We start from the raw sequence: 13659 nt of genomic DNA on the forward strand, positions 1-13659 counted from the left end.
CGCTCCAGTGGGACGGCGCTGCCCCGCCCCGTGGAGTCCCACGCGTGGCGGCGTCTGTCACCCCAGCCCGCCAGCACCCAAGGGTCCGCAGGAGCCACTGCGCTGCCCCGTGTGGCTGCCACACGTACCTGCCATGCGCACAGCCGGGGCCCCGGGCCCCGGGGTCGCAGCCGCTCACCCCGGCCCTCGCTCTGGGAGCCGTGGAAGCCACTCACGTTCCGGCCCGAAGCCCGAGACGCTCGCAGGACTGTCGGCCGTGTGGGGTCACACCTCCGCTTCACCTGGCCAGTGCGACACCGTGTGGCAGCGAGTCGGGTGATCTGAGGCCCTGCCCGTCGTCTGCACCCTGGTCGGAAGGTCGTGCCTGGGCGGGGTCAGCGTCACCCGCTTAGGGACTGGACTGGCCCCTCCTGACGTCCCTTCTGGCACCCGGAGCTGCCCCAGAGCATGCTGGGTTTGCCTGGGAGCAGGACAGGCGGGTGACAGAGGCAGGTGGCGGGCCCAGAGCTGAGCCCAGAGCCCAGCCTTCGTCCCGGTCGCTTTTTCCAGGATCTAAGCAGGAAATCCCATGAGCTCCGGCCGTGGGGTCGGGAGTGGGGCTGCCCTTCAAGGCCGACCCCTCCGGGGACAAGCTGCCTCGGAGGTGACAAAGGCCCTAGTGGCTCGTGGGGCAGTCCCCTCCCCCTCCTGGCTGCACAGGCTACCCCCCTGGGCTCCGGTTCCCTCTCGGGAGGCTTCTAAGTCGCGGTCTGGCCCCCAGCACAGCTGTCGGCGCGTGCTGTGTTTCTGGGGCTTTGAGAGCATGTGTCTGCTCGTTTCCTCCCAAGGCCCGTGGGTGGGGGGTGGGAGTGGGGGTGGGTTTGTCCTCCCCTCGGTGGATGGTGTCAGCAGTTAAAGATGTCATAGCTGGCTGACCCACTAGCTGCTCAAGTGAGGAATATTCTGGAAGTCCCGAGGCAGCCACAGCTCCTGGGGAGGCCTGCACTGCTCAGGTGCTCCTGCAGCATCGGAAAGACTAACTCCACGCAGCGTGACGCGCCCCGCCCCCTCCTGCACCCCCTCCCCCATGGCGACTGCTCTCCCCGCCGCCCTCTAGTCGCCGTGAGGAGGACTGCGTGCTCCCGTAGGCGACAGGGCCCTGTGGCCTTGCCCGTCACCGTCCCGCTCGTGGGCAGTCACGTGGAGGGAGTGGCTCCGGCCCCCCAGCACCTCCACCCCTCCCGCTGGGCTTTGTCATTCCCCCTCCCCCCCCCCCATCTATGGGCCCCCCTGGGCGCACGGCTGCCGCACCAGCCCTGGGGTGGGGGCACAGGTCTCCATGCAAGTACTTCTTGGCTTCTGGCTACAGACCTTTGGTGTCTCTTCAAGTCGTATTTATCTAAAAAATAGATTTTCAAAAGTTGTGCATACACGAGGTAAGAATTTCAGGCCCCAGAGAGGCCCGTGGGCACAGTGAACGGGGTCCTCTGACACTCTGGCTGTAGCCCCCATTGCCCTCCGCACCCTGTGCTCCCTCCCCACCACCCGAAGGACCCGGGGCACCCGAGCCGCCTCCCTTCCCACAGTGCTGTGTGGCAGTCCGCCAATGGCCCTGCAGCTGGGGTGGAAAGCAGGTGGGGTGGCCGTGGGGTCCCCCCCACCCCATCTTGATCAGGCGTTGCCAGGGCCGGGGACTCCTGCTGGGTGCCTGGCTCACAGGTGCAGACCCTCGGAGGGCAGGAAAGACAGCGACATGGGAGGCCGGGCAGCAGTGTGGCCGCGTCAGTGCAGGTGTGATGCTCGCAGGGGTGACTCCACCGGCTCCGAACCTTCTCTGTGACTCAGACGATTCTAAGGCCCAAAGCTTATTTAAATTCGAAAATCTACCTGCGGAGCAGGGCCAGTCATGGGAGCTAAAGAGAAGGGGGGCTGTGCCCCGGGCACAGCTTCAGGGCCCTCCACCCTTTGCTCCTGTGTGCCCAGTGACACATCCTGTGCCTGCCCAGGAGCCCTCGAGGTCCCCAAGAGCAGCCAGGCCTGGCTTTGCTCAGCGCGCCGCGGAGCGTGGGTTTCCTCGCTGGGAGGCCAGCCCCGCCACTCCCCCATGCCGGCCTGCTCGGGCCTCCGTCTGCCCTGTGCGCAGTGGGTACTACGGCTGTCCCCCAGGATTGTCCAAGCGAAACAACAAGCAAAAAGTGCTTCTGCCCACTCTCGCCAGTTTGGGCGCTCAGTGGGGTCCGTTTTTACAACTAGCTCTGCTTCTGATGCTACTGCTGGAAAACGGCGGAAAACGGGGGTGGGGACAGGGCTTGCTTTGAATGCCTTGTTCTGTCCCTTCCCACATTGGCATGAGTTAGCAGCAACCCTGCAGAATGGGGTGACATTTTGGGGAAGAAAAGTAAAAAATGAGGCATTATGAAGAAGAGAGAAGCTGGACCAACCTGGAACAAAAGATGTTTTACTTGAGTCAAAACACTTGCCGAAACCCGGGATCGAACCAGGGACCTTTAGATCTTCAGTCTAACGCTCTCCCAACTGAGCTATTTCGGCTGGGCGGCAAGCGTCACTCTCGTCGCCACTCTACCCCGTGCTGGGCCGCCGCGGCGCAGGCGCGCCTTGTTCCGCTTGCAACGACCGCGCATGCCTCGTAGGGTCTCATGTAGCACCGTCTCGCCAAGCCGTCTCTGTGGCGCAATCGGTTAGCGCGTTCGGCTGTTAACCGAAAGGTTGGTGGTTCGAGCCCACCCAGGGACGCGCTGCCGGCATTTTTTTTTTTTGCTTCCTGAGGCGTGAAGAAGGCGGTAGGTTCGCTTCCGTTTTCAGGGGCGCTTTCCGCGCACCCACGCGTTTTTCTGCGCGTCGTGGGGCGTCTGGGGCGCGCTGCAGGGAACGTCCACGAAAACGGAACGTTCCGGATCCGGGATCTGGTTTTCGCTCACCAGCCGAACCTCTTTGGGCGACGGCCCCGGCGACCCGGAGCGCTAAAGAAGGAGGACCGCAGAGGTTGTCTGAAGGCCGAGGCCAAGATGGCGGCGCTGGCGGGTGAGCGGTTCGGGCGCCGGGGTCAGAGGCCGCTCGGGGAAACTGAGGCCGGGGGGGGTGGCCCGGGGCTCCCCGGGAAGGTGACATCGTTCGCACGACAGCCATCGCAGCCTGGGCTGCTCCCGGGACCGCATAGCATGGACGCCACGGGGTCCCAGCGGAAAGCAGCTCCCCCGGACCGGGTGTCAGGGTTTCGGCTAGAAGCGGGTCGGCCAGTCCTCATGCAGGCGCTTCGCCGTTAACGCCCGCAGTGCCGCCTGCCGGGGCAGATCCCATTGTGATGGGTTGTTTTTCCGGGGGTGGGGGGCGGGCGGAGGACGACGCTCGTTACTTCAGGAGGTGCGTGCAGCCCCTGGCACGCCGTTCGGAGACGTCTGTGATTTCCGTGGCCGAAAACCACGGGGCCTGCTAACACGGGGCTTTGTGGTCTATTGGCAACACTCAGAATTGAAGAAAGGCCAGTAAGACATTGGTGACAACAGAGGTTATTTTTCCTTCCCGTGCCAATTCCCATGTCTGCTGACCCGTGAAGGGCATTTACTGGGGTGTGACTTTATGCAAAGCCCTAGACGTTATGGTGGGAAAACTGAGGCTCAAAGAGGTGGAGGCGTCCAGGACGAGGCAGTTAGCCTGTCTTCTGTGCTCATGTCTGGGGCTTTATTTACTGGCCCCACACCTGTCAGGCACAGTCAAGGGCCAGGGGACACTGGGGACACTGGGAGGCAGAAGGGCCGGGCTGTGCATGCCTGGGGCAGGGTGCTCCAGGCAGACGGAACAGCCTGTGTGCAGGCTCCCAGGTAGGAGCAGCCCTGACACGGGAGGAAGTGAAGGTGGCTGCGGTGTGCCGCCTGGCTTTTCTCCCAGGGGCTGTGGCGTTTTAAGCAGCGGAGTGGCACTGTCTAGTTCACGTCTGAAAAACCCCTCTTTACCAAACATTTGTTGGGTGGACTTTAGATAGACTGAGCGCAAGAGGAGGGGTGTGCCAGGCGGGGCTTGTGACGGGACTGATGGGTGCTTGTGCCTGAGTTTGTGCCCTCTGGAGCTGCCTGCTACTCACTGCCGCCCCCTGTGGTTCTCTCCGCAGCTCCCAGCCTGCTCCGCCCCACCATTGCTCTGTGGTGAGTGCCCCCGTCTCTGACCCCGACCACCTACCCTGAGGCCCTGGCCGGGAGGACTCGGTTCAGGAGGTGGGGCAGAGCTGGGAGGGGCCGGAACGGCAGCAGACAGCCACCTGCTGCAGGTCACAGGGCAAGCTGGCCAGCAGGGGGCCAGAAGTCCCCCCTCCAGCAGGTGGGGTGCAGGCCCCTCGGTGGCGACAGGACACATTGTGGCAGAGCCCAGGTTCACACTTGTCCGCCTGCACTGGTGCCCCCAGGACTCACGCCTTACCTGTCTCAGAAAGGCAGTCGGTGCATTTGCTCAGATCGCAGCCCCGTACAGGCCTCCTCAGGATGGGAAAGCGGGTGGCCGCCAGGCCTGCAAGGACAGAGTGCAGAAACTGAACCCCCGGACCATGGGACCAGGGACATGGCAGATCTGAGGAGAGGGTCTTCCTAGCGGAAGAGAGGGAGGCAGGACTGGGGCGGACTGTGCTTCATTTCGATAAGGCCTTTTTCTTAGAAGGAAATATGTATTTGCTGTAAAACAAACAGAAAATGGGAAAAACGAGAGGCGTGAAATGAAAAACAGGCGCCCCGTGGACCAGGCCCGCAGACATTTTCCGTGAATATTGTGGGCTTTTTGGCGGGCGTCACTGAGCTCTGCAGACAACGCAGGGATGGATGGGTGTCAGCAAACCTGTGTTTACAGAACCAGGTGGAGGCTGGATCTGGCCCCAGGCCGCAGACCCACCGTCCCTGCCCGGGGGTAGCCCCTATCACAGCGCCTGGGCGCCCGGGCTGCCGTCAACGCGCGCTCTGTCTCCCCGCAGCTCGGGCCTGAGTGCAGCCGTGCAGACGCGGCGTGTCCATGTGAGCTCAGCTGCTGACGGTCCGAGTAGGTGAGGCCAGCCCTCCTGGGAGCCTGAACACCCCAAAACCCGCCTCCGTCCCAGCAGGGCCTGTGCTGGCTCCAGGGCCCTGCCACCACCCAGTGGGACCACACAGAGAAGTCCCTGACCTTGTAGCCCTGCTCGGCCTCCTGCCTCATGTCCAGGCCAGTGGCCTCACGCCCCAACCACAGAAGGGCCTTTGGTCTAGAGTGTGTCGGCTGAGCCCATTTTCCAGACGGGCAAACCGAGTCCCTGTGATCACGGGCCTTGGGGCGGGCTCCAGCATCTATGCACCCTCGATTCCTTCATGAAGCGGGATCCCTTCATGTCCTGACCCAGGCCCAGGCCCAGGCCCAGCCCCATGACTCCGTCCAACACTGCCCCCCCGGGACAGACCGTGACCACGCTTCGTCCTGCCCTCTGGCCGCTCTAGGCTGGGCTCCAGGGTGGGGGCCATGGGGGTGGCCAGCGCTGTCTCCTGGGTCCCTGCCTGGCTAATGCCTCCCCGTGTTCCATGCCCAGTGCCCAGCCCACCGTGTCCAAGGCCGGAGCCGTGGTCCCCAAACCCAGTGCCCTTCCCAGCAGCCGGGGCGAGTATGTGGTGGCCAAGCTGGATGACCTCATCAATTGGGTCCGCCGGGTGAGCACCCCCGCCGCTGTCCCCCAGCCCCCTACCCTAGTGGCCCAGGTGGCCAGCCCAGCTCCACCAGCTCTAGGCCCCGGTATCCCCTGTGCCCTTCCCGCGGCCCCCAGTGAAGATGGCCCGCCTCTTTTCTGCAGTTTCGTCTTCTCTCCATTTTTTAGAAAAGAGGAAAGTTGGCCTTTTTAACTACAAGTTATGTGTGCTGAAAACAGCAGAAATCCTAAAAGCCTGCCCCGCCCAGTGTCCCCTCCCACAAGGACTGTGTGTGCCATGCCTCCCACTGGACACGTGTCCTTCTCGTGGGACAGAGGCTCCTTTCAGCGTCCAGGGGGTGCTGGGCCGGGCTCAGCGACAGCCCCCACCGAGGCCGCACGCTGTCTCCGTGTCTGTGTCACATGATGCCAGGGCAGAGGTGTGCACCGCAACCCGGTTTGTGGCTGTGAACGCCCAGGGACAAGGTCAGGGACAAGGTCAAGGTCAGCCAGCTCAGGTGCCAGTCAGGGCTTAGGCCCTGTCACGTGAGCAGCCCTTGCTGGCCACCTGCACTGGCACATCGGGGGCCGTGGGGGCCACTTCCAGGCCCCGGATCGGACACGCAGGAGTGGAGGAAGGTCTGGCAGCGGCACAGATGTGGGGAAGTGAGGCCCAGACAGGTGGGCGAGAGTAGGTCGGCTGAGGATATCCGGGAGGGCTTCCTGGAGGAGTCCCTGGACACCAGGAGGTGTTGGGAACAGGGCCTTGGCATCTAGCCTGCGCCACTGTTAGCGGTTGGGGTCCAGGACACACTGGCTTACGTGAGCGATGTTAAGACCCATTTCTCCTGGTTTTTTTTTTTTTTAACTCCTTTTTTCTCCTGTGGGAACGGGGCTGCCGAGAAGGGTGGGTGCCTGGCTTACCGCACTTTGTGGGGCAGCCCCGGGCCAGGGCAGCGGCTCAGGCTGGCGGCAGGTGTCCGAGGGACCTGGAGATCATTTCAGTGTGCCGTTCATCACGAAAGGCTAGGATCTAGACGTTCTGCGTGAGAGCGCTTTGTCTTTAAACGCGGGCCACTGTTCACTCACGACTGACTGCCCGGCCCCCAGAGCTCCCTGTGGCCCATGACCTTCGGCCTGGCCTGCTGCGCCGTGGAGATGATGCACATGGCGGCGCCCCGCTACGACATGGACCGCTTCGGCGTGGTCTTCCGGGCCAGCCCGCGCCAGTCTGACGTCATGATCGTGGCCGGGACCCTCACCAACAAGATGGCCCCTGCACTCCGCAAGGTAGGCCCGACCCCGCCACCCGCCTCCTGGCCCCGCCGCCCGCAAACCACGCCGCCCGCAAACGCCGCCGTCTCTTCCAGGTCTACGACCAGATGCCGGAGCCCCGCTACGTCGTGTCCATGGGGAGGTGAGCGACCGGGCCGGCCGCGGGCTTCCCCGCCCGTCTGTGCGTCCGTCTGACCAGGGCCCTCCAGGGGGACCCAGGCCGTGAACCCCCGCAGCGGCAGGCGGGTGGCTGCTCCCGCGCCCCTGCGCACGCGGCCCCCGGAGCGCCCCCTCCTGGCGCTGTCGCCCCCCGACGGCCCGGCCCGTCTGTTCCCTCGCCTCGCGCACCCGCACTGCCGCCCGGCCCCGTCGAGGCGCAGCCGTGGACCGTGCGGTTGCCGCGGCTGTCATTCACGCTGCGGGGATCCCCCCCATCCAGTTCCAGACCATTCCATCACCCCGAGACCCCCCCACAGCCCCAGCAGTCGCCCCATCCGCCATGTCTGTCCGTGGACGTGTGTGTGAGGACACGTCAGGTCAGCAGAGTCACGCGCCCCGTGGCCTCGCGTCTGGCTACCCCCCCGCCCCCCGCTGGGCGGGCGTGTCCAGGTCCCGCCCGTCAGCGTCCTCTGTCCTGCCTGGTCCCGAGTGGCCGCTGCCTCTCCTGCGACTTCGTGCCCCATCCTGCCCTTTCCGACACCCGGGCACCGGCTTGCGGTTCACAGGGTGCGGGTTGGGGGCAGGGCGCTGGGCGGGCGGGGCCGGGTGGCCCTCACGGCCCTCCCCCCACAGCTGCGCCAACGGGGGCGGCTACTACCACTACTCCTACTCCGTCGTGAGGGGCTGTGACCGCATCGTGCCCGTGGACATCTACGTCCCAGGTAAGCCTGTGGCCCGTCCCTCAGCCCCCGGGCCTCCACGGACGTGGAGCCAGTGCCGGCCCACTCACCCATGGCACAGGGTCCCCAGGTCCATGCAGACACCTGGGCTCCTTCCGTCCCCCAAAGGGGCTTCCCGGTTCCATCCAGATGCCGGACCAGGCCCGTGTTGGGGTCAGGACCGACTTTCAGCTATTTCTAAGCCAGTTTTTTATGATTCCACCTAAAAGAATCAAAACCAAAGAAATTCAGTTAGAAACCAGAAAAGGTCTGGGAGGCCAGGAACAGTATCCGCGCGTTCTCATCTTCCAGGCGGGCGGGTGAGACGCCCCCGCACCCCACCCCACCCCCGGGATTGCCAGGGGGTGGGGTTCCACAAACTGAGATGCGGGGCGCCCACTGAGGGCCGATCAGCAGGGCAGGAGCACGGTGCCTGTCCTGTGTCGTTTGGGGCACGTTCGCACGGAGCTTCGTGCCTCCTCGGTGTGCGCGTTGCCGGGGGACCCGGGCACGCCTGGGCCCCCGCAGGGTCCTCGGCAGGGAGGCCTCCCAGGCACATGCCAGCACCTCCCGAAGGTGGAGAAACAGGGTTCGATGCGGGCTTAGAGCAGATTGAAAAACGGGGCCACGGTGTTTAGCATTTGGCAAATGTTTACGGAGGGGCTTTTCCAGGCCCAGCCCTGTCTTGGGCAGCACCGGGCCAGGCCCCAGGGAGCCTGCAGGTTGTAGGGACAGATCCCGGCACAGCTGCGCCCAGCCTGCCTGTTGGCGGCAGAGGGCACGGTGGGCGGGGCTCCGAGGGAGGGGGAGGCGTCTAGCCTCGGGCCGTTGCTGCTCGGTTGGCTGTGATCTTTGGCCTGTTTTCCGCCGCACCTGGGCTGGCGCTCCTGGGCCGTCGGTCGCCATGCACCCCACGCTCAGCGGGGGCACAGCCACGGCGGGGTCTACAGCCCTCGCGGGCAGTTGCCCTTCCAGGCCTGTCAGGTCCTGGGCAAGTCCTCGAGGAGCGACGCGTCCGCTTCTTCAGCTCAGGAGCCCGGATGGGACCCAAGAGGACCCATCAGGGGTCCCTTCTCAGTGTGCGGGCCTCCCCACTCTGTCCCCCACCCCCTGCCGCCACCTCCCCTGTGACGGGCCACACCCCTGCCACTGCAGTGCGGATCCGTGGGGTGGGGGCCGACTCAGCCCTCCCCTCCCTGGGACGTGGCCAGGACGTGGCCGACCAGCCCTGAGCCCCCGGTGCCCACGTCACTCGTCCCAGGACCCTGGGCGGCCTGGCCTCTGCTGCCCCTAGTGTGCCCTTTGACCTACATTATGGTTCAAGTGCCCTTGGCCAGCAGCAGGGGGCGGGTGGCCGGCCCGCAGGACGGGGCACTGAGGCCGTCCCACCCCCAGGCTGTCCCCCGACGGCCGAGGCCCTGCTCTACGGCATCCTGCAGCTGCAGAAGAAGATCAAGCGGGAGAAGAGGCTGCAGATCTGGTACCGCAGGTAGCAGCGCCTGGCCGTCTCCGTCACCATCCCCGTCCCCGTCCCAGATGGTCAATAAACCCGAGAAGCCTGCTGAGACCACTGCCCGTGCTGTGTGCCCAGGGGCCGGGAGGCAGGGTGGCAGCCGCTGGGGGCAGGGCCAGGGTCCCGAGACACTGAGGCCCTGGAGGCAGGTGGCCGGGCCCACACACCCCCCCTGGGGGCCTGCACTGCCCATCGTGAAGGGGGGCTTGCAGGGGAGGGGTGGCCACTGCACTAGGGCTGGATGGGGCCCCAAGTCAGACACTGGGCAGTGGGAGAGTGGACCTCAGCACGTGACACTGCCCGTGCAGTGGGCCGAGGGGCCTGTGCAAGGCTGATGTGAGATTTAGCTTGAGGTTTGGCCTGACCAGTGTGGCCAGACACCCTTGGCCCAAGGACCTGGGTGCTGCCGCCCTCCCTGTGGTCCCAACCGAGTTCTGGACCCCAGATGCAAACCACAGGGGAGGAGGGCGGCTGGGTGGCAGCCTGGGGACGGGGCCATCCGCGGCCATCCACGATGGGCGGGCTGGAGGCGGGAGGCGTGGGCTCCACAGGAGGGACAAAGGGCCCACCCACGGGCCCCCTGCCAGCCAGGGAACAGGCTTCTCTCCGGCGGCGGGGCGGAGTGAGCGAGCCGCTTCCGTGTGGTGCTGCGGGGTGGCCAGGCCACTTCTAATGTTTATTTCATCCCACGGCCCACAGGGAGCAGGTGCTGGTCCCCTTGCCCAAGTTAGGGAGGTGGCCTGGGGCCACACCGCTGGCCGGGGGTGCAGCCTCAAGTAGAGCCTCAGGCTGTGAGGCCATGAAGGCACCGAGTCGGGGTGCGGGGAGGCCAGCCGGCTCAGTGCTTGGTGACCAGGGGCGTGAGCACCCGCGGGAAGGCGTAGTAGCGGCAGTCGGCGGGCGGGACCAGCTCCATCACCTGCGTGCGGATGTTCTCCGGCCGGAAGCCGGCCTCCAGCAGCGCTGGCACCTGGGTCTCCTGCAGGGGGGGTGCCAGGTAACCTCCAGGCCCCGAGGCCCGGTGACACACACCCTGGGGCCCACCCGTCCTTGCGTGGCATTCACTAGTGCCAAGGCCCCCAGGGGCTGCAGCCGCCGCCACCCGCCCGCCCCCGCCTCCCTTTGGCCCAGCTGCTGAGTGAGACAAGGCTGAAGCAGAGGGGCCCTGGGCGGACCCCGTGTTCCTGTGTCTTGGGCACCGGGCGGGGACCTCGTCTGATTCTCACAGGCGCTCACAGTCCACCCGAGAGAGCAGCGCGAGGCCTAGGGCAGGCAGGGGACCCTGCCAGGGCACAGGTGGCCACAGCTGCCTCCCAGCCCTGGTCGCTGGCTGCCTGGGGCGGGGCTGGGGCCCGGCACCTGGAACATGGTGCTGATGTCCGAGTACTTGGTCTTCAGCAGCTCCCCCCAGGAGGTGAGGTTGCAGTAGGTGAGGACGCCCCCCGGCTTCAGCAGGCGGAAGGCGTGGCCCTGGGAGGGGGCAGCGGTCAGGGCGGGAGCGAGTGGCGGGAGGGGGCCCATGTGTGGACGGCACATCCCGACCTGGCCGGCCCCGCCCCCATCGGGGACCTACCCTGATGAAGCCGAACTGGTGTGTGTGCCAGGTCTCCTCGGACAGTGGGTACGTGTCGTACAGGATCCCTGCGGGGGGGCGGAAGCCACGCCGTCAGCCTGGCGGCAGTGGCACACGAGGTGGACCCGCACGCGGCCGGGGGCCCCAGGGGCTGCCTCCTGTGAGGCAGGTCCCCAGCCACCCCTGAGGGGCTGCACAGCAGAAGGGGAGCGGCCGGCAAGGCAGGGGAGCGAAGCTTCCTCTGCTCATCTGCGTTTGCAGCCGCTCCCCAGCTCCGCCTCAGATCGTCAGGCATTAGAGTCTCAGAGGAGCACAGTCCCTAGGGCCACGAAGGCTGGGGACCGCTGGTCCAGGGGCCACACTGAGTTTAGGCATCACTCCGTGTCCGCTGAGCGCTAGGGCTCATGTCGCTGGGTGACAGGTCAGTGAGCAAGGCGCGGGCTAACAGTGCAGACTCAGGCAGAGGCCCCTCACCATCAAAGTGACCATCTGGCAGGGTGGGCGCCACCTCCTCCCACAGGCCTTTCAAGGGAACCACCTTGGGGCAGGGTAGAAAACAAGAGAAGGCTGAGGGTCAGAGAGGTCCCTAGGAGGTCACTGCGAGGGCGGGGGAGACCGCCTCCCAGGTCTGCAGCCCTCCTCCGGGAGTGGGGGGCCGCGGAGGCGCACCTTGTGTGGCTGCTGCTGGGCCCAGTCCTGGAGCCGCTGGAAGACTCCGTCGTTGCACTCAATGATCCAGTGCTCGTCGATGGCTGCCTCCTGCACTTTGGTGGCCGCGATGGCCATGCCAAAGCCCACCTCCAGGACCCGGCCCCCTACACACACAAAGGGCTGGGGCTGGGAGGCTGCCCAGAGGCGGGGGCAGGGGCGGCAACTCGACACAGAGAAACTTGCTACCAGGACGGGAGGGCACAGCGGGCACCGGCCCTGAGCGGGAACAGCGTGGGCCCTGGCCAGCAGCCAGGGAGGCCCAGCCCCGAGGGACTTTGCGCCTGGCTCCAGCGGTGTGCACCGGGGGTGGTATGCTGGACTTGGTTACTTTCCTCTCCCCCAACACTCCCCACATGAAGTGCGCAGAGCCCAGGAGGCCCAGGATTGGGGGAGGGCAGGTTGGTCCCCATTGGATCACAGACCAGACCAAGGCCCAGAGGCCGCACACCCAACGCCTGGGGGATCTGGGCACCCTGGGCCTCAAACGTGGGGGCCGTGGGGTCACCCTGCCACCTGTCTTCCCGCCTCGGCTCTTACCGAGCTATTCTTAGCGGGGGCAGGCGGGGCTTCCCGAGTCGGTGCGGGAACGTTCCCAACGTGAACTGGCCAGCTCCCTGTGCTGGCAGCTGCCCCCTGTCCCCGGCCTCAGGCGGGGGCCGAGGACCCACCCCGGGGCCGGGGCCTCATTCCTCCTGAAGAGGAAGCTCCTGGTACTTAGCGGGCGCCCCGCGCACGCAGCACCCGCTTTTTCTCCCTGTCGCTCCCGGCTGGCAGCCCCAGTTTTCAGGCTACGAGAGGGGCACGGAGAAGCTCTGATGCGCATCAGCGGCAGAGCGGGCCGGCCCCGGGGCTGCGCGCCCCCGGCCTCGGTTGCTCCGCACGCCTGGCCGCTGCGCTGGGGCCCGGGGGTGGGGGAGTCTACCTTTGGAGGCGGCGGCCGCCGCCAGCGCGTGCATGTACGGGGTCTCCCAGCGCTCCATCACCGGCTTGCCCAGGATCTGCAGGTGCGTGTCCGAGGCATCGTAGGCCGCAGGCGCCGCCCGCCACGCGGGGCTGCAGTTCTCGCCGGGCGCGAAGATGGGGGTCGCGGCGGAGGAGCTCATGCTGCGGGCTGGACGGCGCGCCCCGGAATCAGCTTCCAACGCGCGGGGCTGGTCCCTGCAGCGCCTTCTGGGCCGGGGGCGTGGCCGGCCGGGGGCGTGGCCGGCCGGGGGCGTGGCCGGGCGGCCGGGCCCGGGCCCACCGCGCGCACCGCGGTACGAGCGGCCTCTGGCGGCAGCCGCACAGAAGGCAGCCGCGCGCGGGCCCGCGGACCCGCCGGCGCCCCCTGCTCGACGAGCCGCCAGCGCCCGGACTGCGGAACCGGCACTGCAGCAGCGAACCCTCAGGGGCCCGGGCCTCGCCTCGTCGCGTTCCTGCCTCACTTTCCTCATCTGTCACCGCCGCAGGAAGGCCCCTTCCTTGCTGTGCTTGGGGGGATCGAATGATTTTTCCAGGCTCTTCCGAAAGTACCTTATGTTTTTTAAATCATTTAATCTTCGAAGATGCTGCGGTGGGTTCTGAATTGTCCTCATTTCACAGATGGGAAAACAGGCTCCAGGAGGCACAGGCGGCAGTCTCATGGCCCCTGGGGTGAGATGCGGGGACGGAGGTCGGAACCCTAACAAGTGGAGCTGGAGCTGCCTTGCGCCAGGAGCTCACTTCCCAACCCCATAAGCCGGGGGTCCCCTGAGGCCTCAGGAACCTGTTGGGGGGACCCACAATGCAGAAGCCTCTAGGTCTGGGGACTGACGCGTGAGCCCCACACTCTCCTGTCCCCATGCACAGAAAGTCAAGCAGGGCAGCCCCCCGCCCCCTCTCCCCAGCTCAGCTGTGCCCTCTGCCTGCCTCCCTGGGACCCACCTGCCCACTGAACAGGGGCGGCCTCCGGGCTCTGTAACTCAACTTCCCTTTTCCAAGCCTCCGCGCGTCGGGCCACCATTCACGAGCCCTGAACACCATTCCTGCTACTCAGAGCACGTGCTAACACGGAGGCCCAGAGCGGCCAAGGCCCCAGGATCTGAACCCAGGCGGCCTCCTAGCT

At 66.2% G+C, this 13659-nt stretch overlaps 2 protein-coding genes and 2 non-coding genes across 4 annotated transcripts; 2 read left to right on the top strand and 2 right to left on the bottom strand.

Moving 5' to 3' along the window:
* Positions 1-2456: 2456 nt before the first annotated feature.
* On the bottom strand, positions 2457-2529 carry TRNAF-GAA. The gene has a single exon. It is a non-coding gene; the product is annotated as a tRNA-Phe (tRNA).
* Positions 2530-2659: 130 nt separating this feature from the next.
* TRNAN-GUU lies at positions 2660-2733 on the top strand. Its single transcript has one exon. It is a non-coding gene; the product is annotated as a tRNA-Asn (tRNA).
* Positions 2734-2786: 53 nt separating this feature from the next.
* NDUFS7 (NADH:ubiquinone oxidoreductase core subunit S7) lies at positions 2787-9346 on the top strand. Its single transcript, XM_016126672.2, has 8 exons — positions 2787-3021; positions 4106-4139; positions 4952-5020; positions 5534-5651; positions 6737-6916; positions 6997-7043; positions 7694-7782; positions 9175-9346. Exons 1-8 carry the CDS (start codon positions 3006-3008, stop codon positions 9270-9272), a joined length of 651 nt encoding a protein of 216 aa, XP_015982158.1. The 5' UTR covers positions 2787-3005; the 3' UTR covers positions 9273-9346.
* A 581-nt stretch (positions 9347-9927) lies between these two features.
* Positions 9928-12740, bottom strand: GAMT (guanidinoacetate N-methyltransferase). The gene is made up of 6 exons (XM_016126671.2): positions 12499-12740; positions 11535-11680; positions 11340-11403; positions 10866-10933; positions 10652-10762; positions 9928-10271 (listed from the first exon to the last, which is right to left on the bottom strand). The coding sequence occupies exons 1-6, from the start codon at positions 12677-12679 to the stop codon at positions 10131-10133; spliced, it is 711 nt and encodes a 236-aa protein (XP_015982157.2). The 5' UTR covers positions 12680-12740; the 3' UTR covers positions 9928-10130.
* Between the last annotated feature and the right edge of the window lie 919 nt (positions 12741-13659).

This window comes from Rousettus aegyptiacus, unplaced genomic scaffold (genome assembly GCF_014176215.1).
Source record: "Rousettus aegyptiacus isolate mRouAeg1 unplaced genomic scaffold, mRouAeg1.p scaffold_m13_p_16, whole genome shotgun sequence".
Classification (NCBI taxonomy): domain Eukaryota; kingdom Metazoa; phylum Chordata; class Mammalia; order Chiroptera; family Pteropodidae; genus Rousettus; species Rousettus aegyptiacus.